Source organism: Micromys minutus, assembly GCF_963924665.1.
Source record: "Micromys minutus genome assembly, chromosome: 19".
NCBI classification, from domain to species: Eukaryota; Metazoa; Chordata; class Mammalia; order Rodentia; family Muridae; genus Micromys; species Micromys minutus.
The window spans coordinates 11,919,222-11,938,667 of NC_137954.1; the positions used below are offsets into that span (position 1 = coordinate 11,919,222).

The 19,446-nt window shown below is 39.2% G+C and overlaps 1 protein-coding gene across 1 annotated transcript in view; it reads left to right on the top strand.

Moving 5' to 3' along the window:
* Nucleotides 1-227: 227 nt before the first annotated feature.
* The window catches only part of CARF (calcium responsive transcription factor), a 39,079-nt gene continuing 19,860 nt past the window's right edge, over nucleotides 228-19,446 (top strand). Inside the window, exons 1-7 of the mRNA XM_080932747.1 lie at nucleotides 228-480; nucleotides 2,096-2,208; nucleotides 4,562-4,695; nucleotides 5,720-5,947; nucleotides 12,490-12,550; nucleotides 13,537-13,663; nucleotides 17,909-17,993. Of these exons, the coding sequence (XP_080788873.1) occupies nucleotides 4,621-4,695; nucleotides 5,720-5,947; nucleotides 12,490-12,550; nucleotides 13,537-13,663; nucleotides 17,909-17,993 (576 nt within the window). The 5' untranslated portion in view covers nucleotides 228-480; nucleotides 2,096-2,208; nucleotides 4,562-4,620. The remainder of the gene's footprint in view (nucleotides 481-2,095; nucleotides 2,209-4,561; nucleotides 4,696-5,719; nucleotides 5,948-12,489; nucleotides 12,551-13,536; nucleotides 13,664-17,908; nucleotides 17,994-19,446) is intronic.

The following is a 19,446-nucleotide window of genomic DNA, read 5'->3' on the forward strand; positions in this document are numbered from 1 at the left end:
CTTTCTGTTCCTTATAACCAGCCCTGATACTTCTGCTTACGAAGACTTTGTCAGGTCTAGGATTATAGGCTGCATTGAGGGAAAGAACATGTGGCTGCAGAAGTCTTTGTTTCAGTTATAACTGTTGGTCCTGAAATAAATCTCTGGTTGTAGATGCGGAATCAGGGTCAAAGGTCACCTAATTCAGGACACAAGCACTAGTCAGCCTCAGACTTCAGCTCTTCTCACCTGAGTGGACAACGACTCTACCATATTAGCCTGGTAATAAATAAAGTTATGTAATGTAAAATGTACATTGACCACCATTTCCTTACAGAGAACATGCTGCTGTGAGGACCCGGTCACAGCTTTCACATAAATAAGCCTGGCACTGTTATCATTTAGTGCCCCAAGGAAGACCGAGAATGAACGCTGTAAAGGGCATTTCTGAGGCAAAATAACACAGGACCCTGGACTTGAACCTTCAGCCACTGCGTGAAGGTAATAACGTTTAAAACTTTGTTTCTTTATCAGTTTCCCTTTGGGACCTTTTCTTTTCTGGTTGGTTTGGTGGATTGGTTGGTTTTCTGTTTTTGGTTTTTCAAGACGTTTCTCTGTGTGGTCTTGGCTGTCCTGGAACTCAGTTTGTAGACCAGGTTGGTCCTGAATTAACAGATTCATCTGTCTCTGCCTCTCACGTGCTGGGACTAAAGGCATGGGCCACCAATGCCTGGCCACCACCTCACTCCTTTTCCTCCTCTACTTCCTTCTCTCCCTTCTCCTCTTCCTCTTCTTGCTTTTCTTCTCATAACTGCTGTGAATTTATGTATGAACCATATGTCTGACAGAAGACTGGTGTCTAGAATATACAAATAATTCACAAAAAACTAAACACCAAAACCCCAAATAGTCCAATTTAAAATCTTGAGTAGAACTAAGCTGGACGTTCACAAGGAAAAAACCATACACTACTAAGAATTCTTTTTAGGACTGGAGAGATGACTCAGCGGTTAAGAGCACTGACTGCTCTTCCAAAGGTTCTGAGTTCAAATCCCAGCAACCACATGGTGGCTCACAACCATCCGTAATGCGATCTGATGTCTTCTCCTGGTGTGTCTGAAGACAGCTACAGTGTACTCATACATAAAATAAATAGATGAATCTTAAAAAATATATCAAAGAATATCTCTTCTACCTTTGGCAGAAGTAATCTGTTCTACCTTTGGCAGAATTATCTTAAGGCAGAAACTCTGAGTTGAAAATGTTTTAACTGAATAAGATTCAGAATACAAGGGCATGAATTAGCAGGTGTATTTTGTATATATTTTTCTTCTTATAAATGTGTGAGCTTTATGTAGTAAAAATCCACTAAAATTTAAAAGACTCTTCAATAAGTTTAGAATAAAAACTTTAAGTATTAAAAGAATCATGGTTTCTAACTGCTTTTCTTTTCTTTCTTTCTTTTTTTTTAATATTTATTTACTTACTTAATGTGTGTAAGTACACTGTAGCTTTCTTCAGACATACCAGAAGAGGGCATCAGTTCCAGTTACAGATGGTTGTGAGCCACCATGTGGTTGCTGGGAAATATACTCAGGAATCTTTGGAAAAGTCAGGACCTTTGGAAGAGTTGTCAGTGCTCTTAACCGCTGAGCCATCTCTCCAGACATCTAACCATTTTTTCTTTCCTAGGGCTATGTAAATCGAATTTAGTGATACCAGGGTTTTATTAGGCTGATTATTTTTATTTTATGTATATGGGTGTTTTGTTTGCATGTATACCTGTTATTTATTTGCTGACTTATTTGGTGTATACATGTGTATTCATGTGTTTGTATGTGCACTTGTGTGCATGTGCTCAGTCAAGCACACACCTCTGTGTACATGTGGAGGTCAGAGAGCAGCTTGTAGGACTTGGCTCTTTCCTTTCACCCTCTCTCTGGGTTATAGGAATCCAACAGAGATCATCAGGCTTGGCAGCAAGCAACCTTTACCCACCGAGCCACCTCATAGGTCCCATTAGAGAATTTTTTTAAATAGACATTGCTGGGTTTGTTCACTGTGAATTTATTTACGATCTTTGCATTCATGTGTTCATGACTTTTTTTCTATTTAGGTATGGTGAGACCAACAGACAGAGACGATTGCCATTGGGAAGATAGCTCATTATACACACCTCAAAAGGAGTGGGCATGCTATACCACAAAGTGCCAACAATATAACACCAAGGTCAGTGGAGGGTAGACATGGGGTAGAGGACTGCAAAAGAACCTTCTTGTGGTTTTTTTGAGAGAAAGACTGGGCAAAGAAGCCCATAGCAGACTAAGCTTACCAGATCAGATAGTCTGAATAAACTTACTGGGCTCTAGCTTGTGCTGGCTGACAGCTGGCCTTAGGGTACTAGGTCTAAGTGCCTCAAAGTTTATATTATGCATAATTTCTCATTTCCATGTTTGTCAGGCTAATACTAGATATTATGAGTGTTTAGTTTTAACTTTAAGATAGGCTTCGTTATGTAGCCCAGGCTGTAAGATGTTACATATGTAACCCTAGAATGCACTTTCTCTGCAGTGGCTCATGTTTGCTGGGATTCTAAGCATGTACAACCACGCCCAACTGGAGGAGATAGGGAGATGAGAATCTTAAGATTGCCATTGTCTTCTTCAGGATTTAAAAAATTATTCTTTGATAATTTCATACATACATACATACATACATACATACATACAATATATCTTGATCATAACCAACCCAATTTCACTTTCTCCAGACATCCCCAATATTTGTCTTGTTCACCTTCATAACCCACTGAGTGCAGTTAGTGCTTCCTGAGTGCACTGGGGCCTACAGAGGCCACCACAATAGCTCCTCAGCTAAGGATAAAGCCTGTGAGCCCCCCTTCCTTGTGTGCTAGAATAGTGATTAGCTTGAGGGTTTGTTTTTTTGTTTTTTGTTTTTTTTTTTTTTTTGAAGGAAACCATAACTGCTAGAAGTTCAGGAGGGCAGTGATCATGTTATGTCTAGAAGGCATTTCTAATAGTCATTCCCATCCTTGATTCCCACGTTCTTCCCCACCACTCCCCTTTGCTCGCGCTTTGGAGGGCAGGTAGAACAGCATTTCTTGAGCCTCGAGGAGAAGGTAGAATGGATTAAGCATCCCATCTGGGGCTAAGCACTCAACATTCTCCAAGTCTGAGTGCTCTGACTGCAACCCACTGCAGAAAAAAGCTTTCCTGACCAGAAGTGAGAGCAGCACAGACCTCTAGCTATAAATGGTTTACAAGGCAGTTTGATATATTCATTTAGCAAAACAATAGCAGGTTTCCTTCTAGCACCTATGGCCTCTCTAGCCATGGGTTTTGACTAGGTTTAGAGTACCAAATGTCCCTTCTATGTAGTGGGCCCCAAATTCAGTTAGGTAGCAGTTGGTCACCTACATAACAATAATGCCATTGATGACCAGTGAGCACATCTCACCTGGTAGGTCCCTATTGCAGTATACAGGGTCTAGCTTGTCGAGAGAAAGCCATCTGGTCAGTTCTAGCTTGACTTCTCTAGTTACTACAATAAAAGTGTGTTGTGTCTTCAGTGGTAGGACCTCACAAACTCATCCTTGGTTGGTTACATAAATATGTTTCCTCTTATCTGAAGCTTTAACTTAAAAACCTTTTTTATGGTTAATTGTGGGCAGGGTGTGTGAGTGTATGCACCACTTCGGTCATGTAGAGACCAGAGGACTTTCTCTACTGAATCATCTCGTAGGCCCCACAGCACTCTTTGTAATTTCAGTTTCCTGTGGTCAGCCATGACTAGAAAATACTAAACAGGAAATTCTAGAAGTAACTTTTATTGTATATAGTATAATCATTCTGTCTTATTATTGCTATTCCTTATCTTTTACTGTGCCTAATAGCCCTAGTGTAGAAATGCTGGGATAGAAATGCACGTGAAGGGTTCCGTCTGTCTCGAGGTTGTAGACATCCACTGGAGTAATCAGAATGCATCTTGTAGGACACATATTCCATGTGTGCATAGTCCTGTAGCATCAAAGCATCTTTTCTAAAATCATGTGATGCTGTATAGTTAACATACCTTGAGGGACACATTGAATGTATGTGTAATACCATCAGCACCAAGGCATCTTTTCTAAAGTTGCATAAGGCCACATGTATTAACATGTCCTGAAGGACACATGTTCTCATACATGCACAGTCCCATTTGTACCAAGGCATCTTTTCAAAAATTATGTAATGTTGTATAGGTTATACCCAACCTATAAAACCTGAACTTTTATTTCATTAAATCATTGTGCAATGAGTGTAACATAACTTTATAACACAATTGAACTTTATTGATAAACACAGGATGTAATAAAGGAGAGAATGAGGGAACTATGTAATCCTAATATTTAATTTGCTTTAAATGCATTCTGGTGCCTTGGCAATTAACAAAAACAGAAATTTTCTATCTATAGAAAGGAAATTACTTTATTTAAATTTGTAAGAGACTGTAGTATGGAAAATGTAAATTTTACTTAAGATTAACATCCCCACAAAACATCATTAATTGTACAATTGTCCAGGTGTTTAATCTTTCAGCCATTAACCAACCAGAAAAAATGGAACTGAGTGTGAAGCCAGCATGGAGCAGTGTCACTCATTAGGAGGCAGCTGTGACGATGGTGAGCCGTCAGAAGGAGAGACTCAGGGATCTGAGGTAGGGCTGCACTAGGCAAGTGCTCTGACTTGAAGCGCAGCAGACATTTAACAACTTTTCATGCTTAACGAGTAGCTAGCTGTTCTCACAGTGATACAGGGTTTTTATTTACTATGCCAGGAATGGAAGTGCACACTTGCTTTTCCATAACCCAGAGACACAAGCAGAGGATTAAGGTCTAGGATACATATTTGAGATAGTTTCAAAAGTTTTCTTTTTACATATCATATATTTAATTTAATGATATAGAATTTTTGTATTAATGCTTAGGTATAGCCATAAAATTTGTGTATTCAAAATATTTTTTAAATTATATTTCACTTTGTTCAAAAGCATCCCTGAGGGCATAAAGACTTAAAAATATAAAAGTCAACAATTTCACTTAAGACAGCTTTTCTCAACTTGTGGGTCACACCCATTTGGGGGTCGAATGACTCTTTCACAGGGGTCACCTAAGACCATCAGAAAATAGATCTTTACAATTCATAACAGTAGCAAAATTACACTTATGGAGGAGCAATGAGAATAGTCATAGGTTGGGGTCACCACAGCGTGAGGAACTGTACTAAAGGGTTGCAGCAGAAGGAGGGTCGAGAACCAATGGTTTAAGAAAACTCTGGGCTAGAATGTGGCTCAGTGTAAACAGTCTGCGTAGCATGTAGAAGGTCCTGGGTTCGGTATCCAGCACTAAGAATGCCCAGACTCTTGGGCATAGTGGCACATGCCTTTATCCCAGCACGTAAGCAGCAGAGGCAGGCAGATCTCTGTAAGTTTTAGGCGAGTAAGTCTACAGTGTGAGTTCCAGGACAGCCAGGGCCATATAGAGATACTCTGCCTAAAAAAACAGAAAATATAAATGAAAAAAAAAAAAAGCCCTTTTGTTGCAAAAGTAAAACAAACAATTAACTGTAACATAAATGTCTTTCTATGTTTAGTATATAGTTTTTTGGTTTTTTTTTTTCAAGAAATTGTAAAAATATGGTATATTTCACAAGGACAGTAAATGTTTTTTTCTTCTCAAAAGTGTCTGACCTGTATGGACTCTGGGGCTCCTTCTCTTGGACAAAATGATACCCCTACCATTCCGCCTGTCACTGCTCCTGACACACATGGTCCACTCATACCACAGGATATGCCAGAGACACTGACTGATACACAGGCCCTTCACGAAGAGCAATTTCATCTTTTGGACCAAAATGGGCAGCCTATTCAATATGACCTTCAATCTTTGGAAAATTCTGCTCCAGAAATGGTGAGAATATTTTATAACTAATGAATATTATGTTATTATGGTACTTAACAAATTATATTAATCATGCTAAATTAGTTCCCTTTTCTGTGTATTTGTTTGGTTGGTTCTTTGAAACAGGATTTTTTTTGTGTAGCCCTGGCTGTCTTAGACCTCACTCTGTAGACCAGGCTGGCCTCAAACTTGGAGATCTTCCTGTTTCTGCCTCCTGAGTGCAGGGATTAAAGGTGTGCACCACCACTGCCCAGTGACCCTAGTTTGTTTGTTTGTTCATTCGTCTTTCTGTCCATTCTTCTCTCCCTCCCTTCCTGAGGGCATCAGATCTTATTACAGATGGTTGTGAGCCACCATGTGGTTGCTGGGATTTGAACTCAGGACCTCTGGAAGAGTAGATAGTGCTCTTAACCTCTGAGCCATCTCTCCAGCTCCCTCCTTTTACGTTCTTGTTTCTTATATTATATCTTAACTACAGTTTCCTCTTCCTAGTCTTTTCCCACTATCTCTCCTCTCCCCAGATCCACTCCCACCTTCCTCTCCTCAGAAAAGGAGCTGGCCTCCCAAGGTTATCAACCAAACCCAGCTGCAATAAGATTAGGCATTTACTCTCTCATCAAGGCTGGACAGGCAACCCAGTAGGAGGGAAAGGGTCCCACAAGAAGGCAAGAGTAAGGGACAGTTCCCACTTCCACTGTTAAGGTTCCCACAAGAACTCCAAGTTCCTTAGCCACAATATATATGCAGAGGACCTAGGGCACACCCTACAGGCTCCCTGATGTCTGTGGGCCCCATGAGTTCTAGTCAGTTGATGTCCCTGGTGTCCCTGGCCCCTCTGGTTCCTACAGCTCATTCTCCCCTCCTCCGCAGGACTTCCTTAACTCTGTCTCATGCTTTGCCAAGGGATTCTGCTTCTTCCCCCATCACTTGCTGGGTGGAGCCGACTGTCTCTCTGACGATGATTATGCTTAGGCTGCAGTCCCCGAACACTCTTCATGCAGAACAAACTAGGTTGAAGATTTTGTGGCTGGGTTGGTGTCTGAAACCCTCCACTGAGGCCTTGCCTGGTTATAGAATATGACTGGTTCAGGCTTCAAGAACCTGAATCACTAGGAGTCTTTCTAGGATTACTCTCATAGATTCCATGGAGTTTCCATTGCACTAAGTGTCCACCTTGCCTCCAAAATGCCACCAGTTCCAGTCATTGAGCCTGTTATTTTCTCCTGCCCCCCATCCCTCCTACTCCCAACCCTACCTGTCCACAGTCCACCAACAAAATCTATTCTGTTTCCCTTGCCCAGGGAGAACCTTGCATTACCCCGTAAGCTCTCGTTACTTAGCCTCTCTAGATGTGTGAGTTATAGCATGATTGTTTTTACTTCACAGTTAATATCCACTTATAACCGAGTAATACCATGCTTGTTTTTCTAGGTCAAGGTTATCTCAGGATGATTTTTTTTCTAGTTCTATCCATTTATCTGCAGATTTCATGCTGTCATTGTTTTGTTTTGTTTCATTTTGCTTTTACAGCTGAATAATAATACTGCATTGTGTAAATGAACCACATTCCCTTTCCCATTCGTTGGTTGAGGGTGATCTAAGTTGTTTCCAGTTCTGGTTATTATGAATACATCTGCTATGAATATAGTTGAGCAAGTGTCGTGATATGCTGGGCTGTCCTTTAATGTATGCCCAGGAGTGGTATAGCTGGGTTTGAGGTATATTGAGTCCCAGTTTTCTGAGAAACCACTATATTGATTTTCAAAGTGGCTTTACAGTTTGAATTCTCATCAACAATGGAGTGTTCCCCTTGCTCCAAATCCTGGCTAGCATGAGCTGTCACTTGTGTTTTTGATCTTAGCCATTCTGACAGGTGTAAGATGAAATCTCAGGTGGTTTTAATTTCCATTTCTCTGATGACTAAAGATGTTGGACATTTCTTTAACTATTTCTCTGACATCTGAGATTCCTCTGTTGAGAATTATCTGTTTAGATCTGTACCCCATTTTTAATTGGGTTATTTGGTTTGGTGATGTCAGGTTTCTTAATTTTATTATATATTTTAGATATTAGCTCTCTGTCTAATGTGGAGTTGGGGAATCTTTTCCTTTCTGTGGGTTGCAGTTTTGTGCTATAGATGGTGAGAGTCCTTTGCCTTACATAAGCTTTTCAGTTTCATGAGGTTCCACTTACTAATTACTAATCTTAGGTCCTGTGCTATTGGTGTTCTGTTTAGGAAGTTGTCTCCTGTACCAATGCATTCAAGGATAGTTCCTCTTTCTCTTGCAGTACGTTCAGAGTATCTGGTTTTATGTTGAGGTCTTTGATCCACTTGGACTTGAGTTCTGTGCAGGGTGATAGATATGGATCTATTTGCATTAGTCTACATATAGACATCCAGTTGGACCAGCATCATTTGTAGAAGATGCTGTCTTTTTTCTCCATTGTACATTTCTGGCTTCTTTATCAAATATCAGGTGTCCATAGGTATTTACGCCTGGGTCTTCAATTCGATTCAATTCTACTGATCAATGTGTTTGTTTTTATGCCAATACTCTGTGATACTTATTACTACAGCTCTGTAGTATTGAAATTAGGGATGGTGATACCTCTGGAAGTTCATCCTGGGTTTCTTGCTTTTCCATGTGAAGTTGAGTATTGTTTCTTCAAGGTCTGTAAAGAATTGTGCTGGAATTTTGATGGAGATTATGTTCAATTTGTAGATTGCTTTTGGCAAGATGGGACATTTTACTATGTTAATCCTTCTGATCCATGATCATGGGAAATCTTTCCATTTTCTGATATATTCTTCAATTTCCTTCTTCAAATACTTGAAATTTTTATTATACAGGTATTTCACTTACTTTAGAGTTAACCTAAGATATTTTATATTATTTATATCTATTGTGAAGGGTATTGTTTTCTTGTTCTCTTTCTCAGCCTGTTTGTCATTCACTAATAATTTTTTTTAGTTAATTTTGTGTCCAGCCACTATGCTAAAGGTGTAGGAATTGTAGGAGTATCAGCTGTAGGAGTATCAGCTGTAGGAGTATCAGCTGTAGGAGTATCAGCTGTAGAAGTATCAGCTGTAGGGTATCAGCTGTAGGAGTATAGTTGTAGGAGTATAGTTGTAGGAGTACCAGTTGTAGGAGTATAGTTGTAGGAGTACCAGCTGTAGGAGTATCAGCTGTAGGGAATCAGCTGTAGGAGTATAGTTGTAGGAGTACCAGTTGTAGGAGTATAGTTGTAGGAGTACCAGCTGTAGGAGTATCCGCTATAGGAGTATCAGCTGTAGGTTTATAGTTGTAGGAGTACCAGTTGTAGGAGTACCAGTTGTAGGAGTATAGTTGTAGGAGTACCAGCTGTAGGAGTATCCACTATAGGAGTATCAGCTGTAGGATTATAGTTGTAGGAGTACCAGTTGTAGGAGTATCAGTTGTAGGAGTACCAGCTGTAGGAGTGTCAGCTGTAGGAGTATAGTTGTAGGATTATCAGTTGTAGGAGTATAGTTGTAGGAGTATCAGCTGTAGGAGTATCAGTTGTAGGAGTATAGTTGTAGGAGTATCAGCTGTAGGAGTATCAGCTGTAGGAGTTCTCGGGAAGAATTTCTGAGGATCCTGTAAGTATACTATCTTATCATCTGCAAATATCAGTGCTTATACTTCTTTCTTTTCTTTCTTTTTTTGGGGGGGGGTGCAGCAGAACTTTATTGATAGTATTCAAGAGAGTAGGGAGGGCTCCCTATGCCCCTATTATTATGGGGGTCTGGGATGGAAGTTGTGAGGGAGATGCTCAGTGTTGGGGGCCGACTTGTGATGGGACTCCTCAGCAACTGAGGGCCTTTCTCTTGCTCTCAGTGTCTTTCTTAATTTTTCTGTAGCTGGCATGGTTTTTATTCTCTTTATGTGGTTGTGCCACGTGTTGAAGTGTGAAATGTTTTTAACAAAACCTCAGTCATTATATTTTTACCAGTGAAGACAGGGAGCCAGATACTGGAGTAACCCTGCTAGCTCAGAGGCTGAGAAAGCCCCAGCTGACCTTCCTCCATAGATGGCAGACATCTCTTAAGGAAGCTTTTCTCCCCGCCCCTCTCATCATCTCAAAAACCTCTCAAACTGAATGTCCCTCCCTTCTACTTCCCTTGTGTGTATTTGTCCTCCTGATTTATTCTCTGTTATTTTTTTCCTGTGCTCACTCCCTGTCAACTGACTGCTTGCTCTGCCTCTTGACCTATGGTTGACTTTATCTAATCATATTTACAATAATCAAAAAGCTCTTGGGGTTGGAGAGATGGCTCAGTGGTTAAGAGCACTGTCTGAATTCCCATCAACCACATGGTGGCTCACAACCATCTGTAATGGGATCCAATGCCCTCTACTGGTGTGTCTGAGACAGTGACATTGTAGTTGCATATATAGAATAAATAAATCTTTAAAAAAATAAAACTCTTGAATTAAAGGTGTGTGCTAGGGCTGAGCCACACCACAACTAGAGACAGGTTTTTCCAGTAACTAACACAAATTCTGGGCTTACAGCATGATAAACTATCCTGCAACAAGTTATTAATGGTCAATGACAAATTCTTTAAATGTGTTGTTGGTGGTGGCCATGGTGGTAGTGATAGTGTCTGTGTATGTGCACACATGTACTTTCCTTCTTCTTTGTTTTGCTAGGATGAGGTTATTTCGTGGATGTAGTTTACTTCCTTGGGTTGGAGTTTTCATTGTAGTACCTTCTGTAGGGCTGGGTTTGTAGATATTGTTTAAATATGACCTATGAAATATCTTCTACATTGTTTTCTCCATCTACAGTGATTGAAAGTTTTCTGGGTATAGTAGTATGGGCTGGTGTCTGTGGTCTCTTAATGTCTGCCCAGGTCCTTCTAACTTTTAGAGTTTCTGTTAAAAAGTTGGGTATAATTCTAATAGGTCTTTCTGTATATGTTACTTGGCCTTTTCCCTTGAAGCTTTTTAATATTCTTTCTTTGTTCTGTATGTCTAGTATTTATTTTGTGTCACAGTGACTTTCTTTTCTGGTCCAATTAATTTGAGGTTCTGTAAGCTTCTTGTACTTTTATAGGCATGTCCTTCTTTAGGTTAGAAAAATCTCCTTCTATGATTTTGTTAAGTATATTTTCTGAATTTTTGAGTTGGGATTCCTTTCATTTTCTAATTTCTATTCTTAGAATTAGTCTTGATTTTTTTTTTTGTTGTTGTTGTTTTTTGGTTTTTTTGTTTGTTTGTTTTGTTTCCTCTTGATGGATGTCGACCAGCTTCATAAAGTTGGCTTTTAATGTCATTTTCTTGTGCTTCAGCTGATTGAAAATATTATCACCCGGGCTGCTACTGATCGTGTTCACACACTAACATTTAGACATCTGGGTTTGATAATTACAGGTCTAGGTGCTGATTTCTGAGTTTGACTTTGTTGGATGGGCATTTTTATTCCTTGGTTTCTGTTTCCTAATTAGTCTTCTAGTTTTTGTGGCCTGGATTTCTGGCAGCTGAAGTAACCTCTGATGCAGTAGTAAGATTCTGTCCAAATTGGGGCTGGACTTCTGGCAGTTAGCCTGGCCTTTGGTGCAGCAGGGGTCTCTGCCTGAGTTGGGATAAGGTGATAAGGAGGGAAGTGGTGGCTCTGAGTGAGTGGAGGGTCTGCTTGTAGGCTACCTATCTGTGGCTCTGGTGATGGTGTAGTATCTGGTCCAGTAGGGAATGTCTGCCCAAGTTAGTCTGTTCTTCTGGCTTGCTTGGCCTGCACCTGTTCTTCAAATTGTGGTGGTCTGCTCCTTTACAGTAGAAGTCTGCCCGAGTTGGGGGTTGGGCAAAGGCCGTGGTAGGCAACCAACCTTAGTTTTGCGACACCATCGACCTATACGTTATATTGGAAATATTCTTTCCATGGCCTTGTTTTTTATTTATTTCCAAGACAGCGTTTCTCTGTGTAGTCCTGGCTGTCCTGGAAGTCACTCTGTAGACCAAGGTGGCCTCGAACTCAGAGATTCCCTATTTCTGCCTGCTGGAACTAAAGGCATGCCCTGCCACCACCACCCAGCCACGCTTGTTTTATTTTGTTTTTCCTTTCTGAGCACAAAGAGTACAAAGAGTATTGAAAACAGTCCTTGGCTGCTTATGTCTATGCATTCTGGGGTTTGAGACAAGCTGGCTCTAATGTATAACTAATGCCTACTTGTAAGTTACTTTTTATTTTGACTCAGGGTTTCATGTAGACCAAGCTGGCTTTTCACTTCCTGTGTTATAAAACTCCATGCACGGGCTATCATTCAGAGCACAGTGCCTGAGACCACAGGCTATGTCAAAGGGAGGTTTAATCTTAGGTTCACTACTTGTCACCTGTGGGACCTTAAAACAACTGGCATGTCTCAGGGCTGTATCTACAGAGTGAAATAATGCTGTCCATCATGGAGTAGCTGTGTACTTACTAATTCTAATAACTCAGAATGGCATATGTATTTGTTTAATGCCTTCAAGATGATCACTACCAGCTCCTGAGAAAACTGACGGGTGCTTTATGTAATTCCATCTCCCCAGACAGGGATGGAGCAAGTGGTTCTACCTCAGGAGCCGTTTGCGGATGTGTGTGGTCCTCAAGGTGAGTGCAAATGGAATGGGTGCTTTAAAGACTCAGGTCAGACTCTAGCACATTTCCTCTGGAGTTCCATAGTGGCCTCAGTTGTGTAGGTGAGATTGTGAACTGAGTGACTAGAAAAAGCTTTAAGCCCAATAAATCTTAAGTTAGTTTTTTAACTCCTGTCTAGGTTAGCTATCCATTTCATTTTGGGATTCGATGAAGCTGGCTGTCTCTTGCTTCTTCCCAAATGACCAGTGAGCACAAACTAAATTCTTGTAACTTATAGCAGCAACAGTAGAAATAGCAACAGTAACACAGATATACTGCTTAGCTACAGACATTTTTATATTTGCACTTCATTGGTATTTTTGTTAGCATTGGATCGTTCCTTCCTTTTCCCAGTTATTTGAATCTTCTGCCTCCTCCCATTTCTTTTGTTTCACATTCAGAGAGTCAGGATTTCCCAGCCCCCACCTCTGACCCCCCCTTTTTTGCCTATTTGATAATATCCCTATTAATTTTCATTTTCTTCCTTCCCTTTGTGATGTAGTTTAATCTCTTGTTACTATCATTGCTATACTGTTTTGTTGCTCTTTTTAAATAGTGGTTTAGGACAGTTATTTTTGCTTTTGTTTTATGATATACTGTCTTCATTAACAGTCATTAAAAGTTAAACCAAAAACATGATTTGCAGAAACATTATAAACACAATACATGAGTGATTTTGTGTTTTCATATATGTGAAATTCTTTAAAATAACATTATTTATACCATTTTAAAATCATAGCTATTAAATGTAAGTATAAAAAGTTAGTTACATGCAGCATAAAAGTAAATCAGTTTATCAGTGACAGTCTCAATAAAGCATTAGAAGTTTTGGACATTTTTAACTTCAGAAATATTCTTCTTTTTCCCACTGAAAAGATTTAATTCTAGCTAAGTAACTGTCACATCATGGAAGATGCTGCTGTTTTTGTTTGTTTTATTTTGTTTTTCTTGTTGTTAAGACGTCTCTGAAGAGAAGTCCACTGGTGTAAGTTTACCAGCTGTAAGAGATGCTCTAGAAGACAGCACCAGTAGTTACAGTCTGCGCTCACAAGCATCCCTCGTGGAACCCAAAAAGTCAGGGACCAGGTGAGTCATGGGAAAGAAGAGCTTGTCTTTAGGGTCACAATGGAAGTCTAGTCTAAAAGATCACATCTAATGATGGCAGACCACAGAAAAGATCAACAACTCAGAGAGAGAAAAAATTCCTTAGATGTATCTTCATTTATCTTAGTGCATCTTGACAATAAGGGGGCACCTTCCTGTTGTTTTGGAGCAATGTAAAATGGCAAAAGTATTATTTAGGATAAAGATTTCCACTCCATATCCTAAAAATTTTAAATGGTTTAACCATGTTTTATAGATATAATTCCTATATGGTAAAGTGCTTGAGATGGTTTTGCTAGCAGTGTGTGTGTGTGTGTGTGTGTGTGTGTGTGTGTGTGGTAGTGGTTGTTCTGAAAATTGTGCATGAAGTCTTGAGTATGTTAGGCAAATAGTTTCCCACACAACCACCAAAATATGGCCTATTTTTTGCAAACTTCTTACTTCACTTTTCCTTTTTTCCTAAAAATAACACTTTCTATGATAATTTTAGAAAAATATTTAAAGTATCTTTTTGTAAAACATTTATTTTGAGACTTATTTATTTTTCTGTGTGCATGGGTACTTTGACTGTATGTCTGTGTACCATACTTTAGTGTCCGTGGAGGATAGAAAAGGGCAGCAGGTCCCTGGGAGTGGAGTTTAAAGTTGTTAGCCACCATGTGGTGCTGGGAATTGAACCCAGGTCCCCTGGAGGACCTGTTAAAGCTGAGCCTTCTCTCCTGCCCCTTCCTTAAAGTATAGGTTGTTGTTGTTGTTGTTTTCATCTCCAAAGATATTTAATTCAAGTTCCCAACACAAATGAGTTATTTTGGCACTGAATTACAGGACTAAGTTCAAACTAAAATATACAGACACATAGCTTCTGGTGTTTTGTTTGCTTGTTTTTTCAAAACAGTATTTCTCTGTTTGGAGTTACTTTGTAGACCAGGCTAGCCTTAGACTCACAGACATCCACCTGCCTCTGCCTCCTGAGTGCAGGCAGTAAAGGGCTAGACCAGCACCCCTTTCCAGTTAAAGTATATTTTATGTACTTATATTCCTTTAATTGTTCAATGAAAAGATTTTTTTGTAATTAATTCTTTTACTAGATAACTTACAAATTAACTTACAAAAGCAGCTCAAACACATAAACAGATGCACGGAAAGATGACGTATCTACAAATGTGTATTTTTATCGGGTAACTTATTACTTGTTGCATTGAAGTGATTTGATCTGTTTGCGTGACTTGGGAGTGTACCATGAAGTGATTATCCTAATCACTAACTAAATAATTTGTCAACATTATAACCCTGTTATTCTTTTATTAATTAATTCATCTTTTCCCCAGAAATTTGAAATGATGTTTTTGTCAAATGCTAAGAGTTCCACGTGTAAGAATGAGAATCTCTTCTTGTCTTTCCATTCCATTTCCTTGGTCTCCATTTCCTCTTTCTCTCTCTCTCTTTTTTTAAATTGTTTTTTATTAGGTACTCTCTGTATTTACATTTGAAGTGTTACCTGCTTTCCCCACCCTGCTCCCATCCCTCTTCCCCCTCCACTTGTCTCCACAAAGGTGCACTAACTCCCAGTCACCCTCTCCACCTGCCTTGGCATTCCCCTACAAAGGCCTCATCTCCCTTGATGCCAGACACTGCTATCTTCAGCTACATATGTAACTGGAGCCATAGCTCTCTCAATGTGTGCTCAATGGTTGGTGTTTCAGTCCATGGGAGTTGTGGAGGGTTTGATTGGTTAATAATGTTGTTCTTCCCATGAGGTTGCAACCCCTTTCAGCTCCTTCAGTCCTGTCTTTAGCACCTTCCTTGGGGTCCCCATGTTCAGTCCAATGGTTAGCTGCAGGCATGCTCAGCTCTACCTGTATGACTCTTGCAGAGCCTCTCAGGTGTCATCTCTATCTGGTTCCTGCCAATAAGCACTTCTTGGCATCAGCCGTAGAGCTTGGGTTTGGTGGCTGCATATGGGGTGGATCCCAAGGCGAGGCAGCCTCTGAATGATCTTTTCTTCAATCCCTGCTAAAATGGGGATTGCATTGAATTTGTAGATTGCTTTCGGCAAGATGGCTATTTTTACAGTGTTGATCCTTCCAATCCATGAGCTTGGGAGAGCTTTCCATCCTTCTTCAATTTCCTTCTTCAGAGAGTTGAAGTTCTTGACATACAGATCTTTCACTTGCTTACTTAGGGTCACACCAAGGTATTTATATTTTTTTTGTGACTATTGTGAAGGGTGTCAATTCCCTAATTTCTTTCTCAGCCTGTTTATCCTTTGAGTAAAGGAAGGCTACTGATTTGTGTGAGTTAATTTTATATCCAGCCACTTTGCTTAAGTTGTTTGTCAGCTGTAGGAGTTCTCTGGTGGAATTTGTGGGTCACTTAAGTATACTATCTTATCATAAGCAAATAGCGATATTTTGACTTCTTTCTTTCCGACTTTTATCCCTTTGACTTCCTTTTGTAGTATAATTGCTCTGGCTAGGACTTTGAGTACTGTATTGAATAGGTAGGGGAGAGTGGGCAGCCTTGTCTAGTCCCTGATTTTAGTGGGACTGCTTCAAGTTTCTCTTTGTTTAGTTTGATATTGGCTACCGGTTTGCTGTATATTGCTTTTATTATGTTTAGGTATGGGCCTTGAATTCCTGCTCTTTCCAAGACTTTTAACATAAAGGGGTGTTGAATTCTGTCAAATACTTTCTCAGCATCTAGTGAGATAATCATGTGGTTTTTCTCTTTGAGTTTATATGATGGATTATGTTCATAGATTTCCATATATTGATTCATCTCTGCATCCCTGGGATGAAGCCTACTTGATCATGGTGAATAATTGTTTTGATGTGTCTTGGATTCAGTTTGCAAGAATTTTATTGAGTATTTTTGCATCGATGTTCATGAGGAAATTGGCCTGAAGTTCTCTTTCTTTGTAGGATCTTTGTGTGGTTTAGGTATGAGTGTAATTGTGGCTTCTATTAGTTAGAAATGAGTTAGGTAGTGTTCCTTCTGTTTCTATTTTGTGGAATAGTTTAGAGAGTATTGGTATTAGGTCTTCTGTGAAAGTCTGATAAACTTCTGCACTGAGCTCATCTAGTTCTGGGCTTTTTTTTTTTTTTTTTTTTTTTTTTTTTTTTTTTTTTTTTTTTTTTGCTTAGGAGGCTTTTGATGACTGCTTCTATTTCTTTAGGTGTTACGGGACTGTTTAGATGGTTTATCTGATTCTGATTTAACATTTAACTTTGGTACCTGGTATCTGTTTTATGTATTTATATTCCTTTAATTGTTCAATGAAAAGATTTTTTTTAAAGACACTATGTTGTGAGCCATTTGTTTGTTCTTTTGTTGTTTTTCACTGCTTGAGGTCAAACCCAGGGTCTCTTGCACACTAGGCAAAGTGACCTAACATTCATATAAACTTGCAGTTGAAGACAATATTTATAATATTTTTTTCTTACTAACTCCATCTGCACCAGGGATTTTTTTGTGAGAAGATTTCTGGTTATTTCTTGATCTCATTGGTTCTTATGGCTTAATTTTGATAGGTCATACGCATCTAGAATTCATCCTTTTTTTTAGACTTTCCAATTTAGTAGAATATGAATTTTTAAAGTATGTCCTCGTAATGTATTAGATTTCCTCAGTGTGTGATGTCGTGTCTGCCTTTTCTTTTAATCTTAATAACTTCAGTTGTCTGTCTCTTCTTGTTAATTTGCTTAGTGTTTACTTTTATTCATCTTTTCAAAAACTACCTCTTTGTTTAAGTTTTTTTGGTCATTTTCATATTTGTTTTATTAATTTCTGCCCTGCCCTTTGTTATTTCTTCCCATCACTGCTTTGTGAGTGACTTGTCCTTGTTTTCCTAGACCTAGAGATTTTCCATCAAAATGTTTATTTGTAATACCTCTGGTTTTTTAATGCAGGTATTTAGAGTTACGTACTCCTTCCTCCCTTAGGGCCCCTTCCTAGACCTCACAGATTTAGGTTTGCATTATCATTTGGTTTTCAGACTTGGTGAGCTCCACGTTCAGTGAGAAATCAGTCTAAAAAGTAAAGTGAAGAGTAACTATGAAAAACATTGGACGAGAGTCTCTGGTTTCAGTACACATGTGTATACATGTGTATGAACATGCATGCCCATACGGTACAATATTACATACACATACAAAGTAAAGAAAAGACAGCATAGTTAAATGTCATGTGTGTGCATAACTATTTATATCTATTCCTCTCCTCTCCCAGAATTCTTGAAGAACCTTTGCTGGCTCCTCTGCAGCCCCTCTCATGTAACACACCCATGTGGGCCTGTCGTCTGAGGAGTTGTGAGGTGAGCTTAAGATGATCCTGACCTAGATTCGTTTAACTGCTCATGGCAACACTGCTTCCCCAAATGAGCACGTGAATACAGACAGTACTCAGTATCTGTCATATTCTCCATGTATTTATGCTAAATCTAAACTCATCTATAGTTTTATTCTTTAAAGATACAGGCTCCGATAAAGCAGAAGTTATGCCTAATGTGGCACAAGCCTGTAATCCCAGCACTTGGGAGGACCAAGAGTTTAAAGTCATCTTGGCTACATAGTGAGTTGGAGACAAGCCTGAGCTACATGAGACCCTGTTCCAGAAGACATGACACAGAACAAGAGGCAGAGCAGAAGTCATTCATAGAGAGCTCTGTTTGCTTCGTTTGAACTACCTCTTGTCTCTGTCTCTGTCTGTCTGTCTGTCTCTCTCCCAGCTCTCTGCATTTATTTCATTTCATAGTCTCAGTATAAAGCTTTTAACCTTGTCTTCATTTTATCTTTGAAGGATTTTACCAGTGTGGTTGACTTTCAGCTCTTATGTTTATAAAATAGTTTGTAAATTTGTATTACTGATTCTGTAATTTTTAATGTTATCCCAAACCCTCAGTTTTGTGAAGCTTTATTCATATTTTACCATAAATGCACTGTGACCATGCAAGTTAGCTTAGCGTGCTAAGTTCTTTGCCTGTTTCATTACTAAACACCATTTCCTTAGGTATCCAGGCATAAAGACTAATTTCTTTGCTTTATTCAGATACTTACCTGGTTTTTGTTATTACTGTTTTGACTGTCTGTGTGTTCATTTGAGACGGGGTCTTGCAGTATAGTCATGGCTGTCCTGATACTATATAGACAAGGTTAACTTTAAACCTGTATCAGTCCTTCTACCTCAGCCTCCCAAGTGCTGGGGTTGTAGGCGTATACTACCAAGTCCAAGTCACAATTTATTCTTTTGAAAGTGGTTAAGAGAACTTGGCTGCTCATGGAAAGGTCCTGAGTTTGATTTTCAGAACCTTCATGGTAGATAACAATGCTATGTGACTCTAGTTCTGACATCCCCATCTGGCTTCTGAAGGCACTGCATGCTTTTGTGCACTGTATGTTTTTGGTGCACAGACATATGTGCAGGCAAAACACCATACACATAAAATAAAAACAAATATAATCTCAAAAAATTAAATGTTACAATAAAGAGTATTAATATAATGAAGTTCTTATACAACATCTTTTAGGATACATAATTATCATTTTCATAGGGTTTTAGATAGATTCTTGGCATCATATTTTTTAAAAAAATCCACAAAGAACCAGTACCTTTATGTCTTAGTTCTCTCTAAAAGTTTTCTTACAAAGTTCTCTAAAAAGTTCTTCTCTCTAAAAGGTTTTTAAGTTCAGTTTCCTCTCTTTGTCCTCAGCATTTATACATCTTTCAGAATACATGACCACATGTAAAAAATTTCTACAAGTTTACAC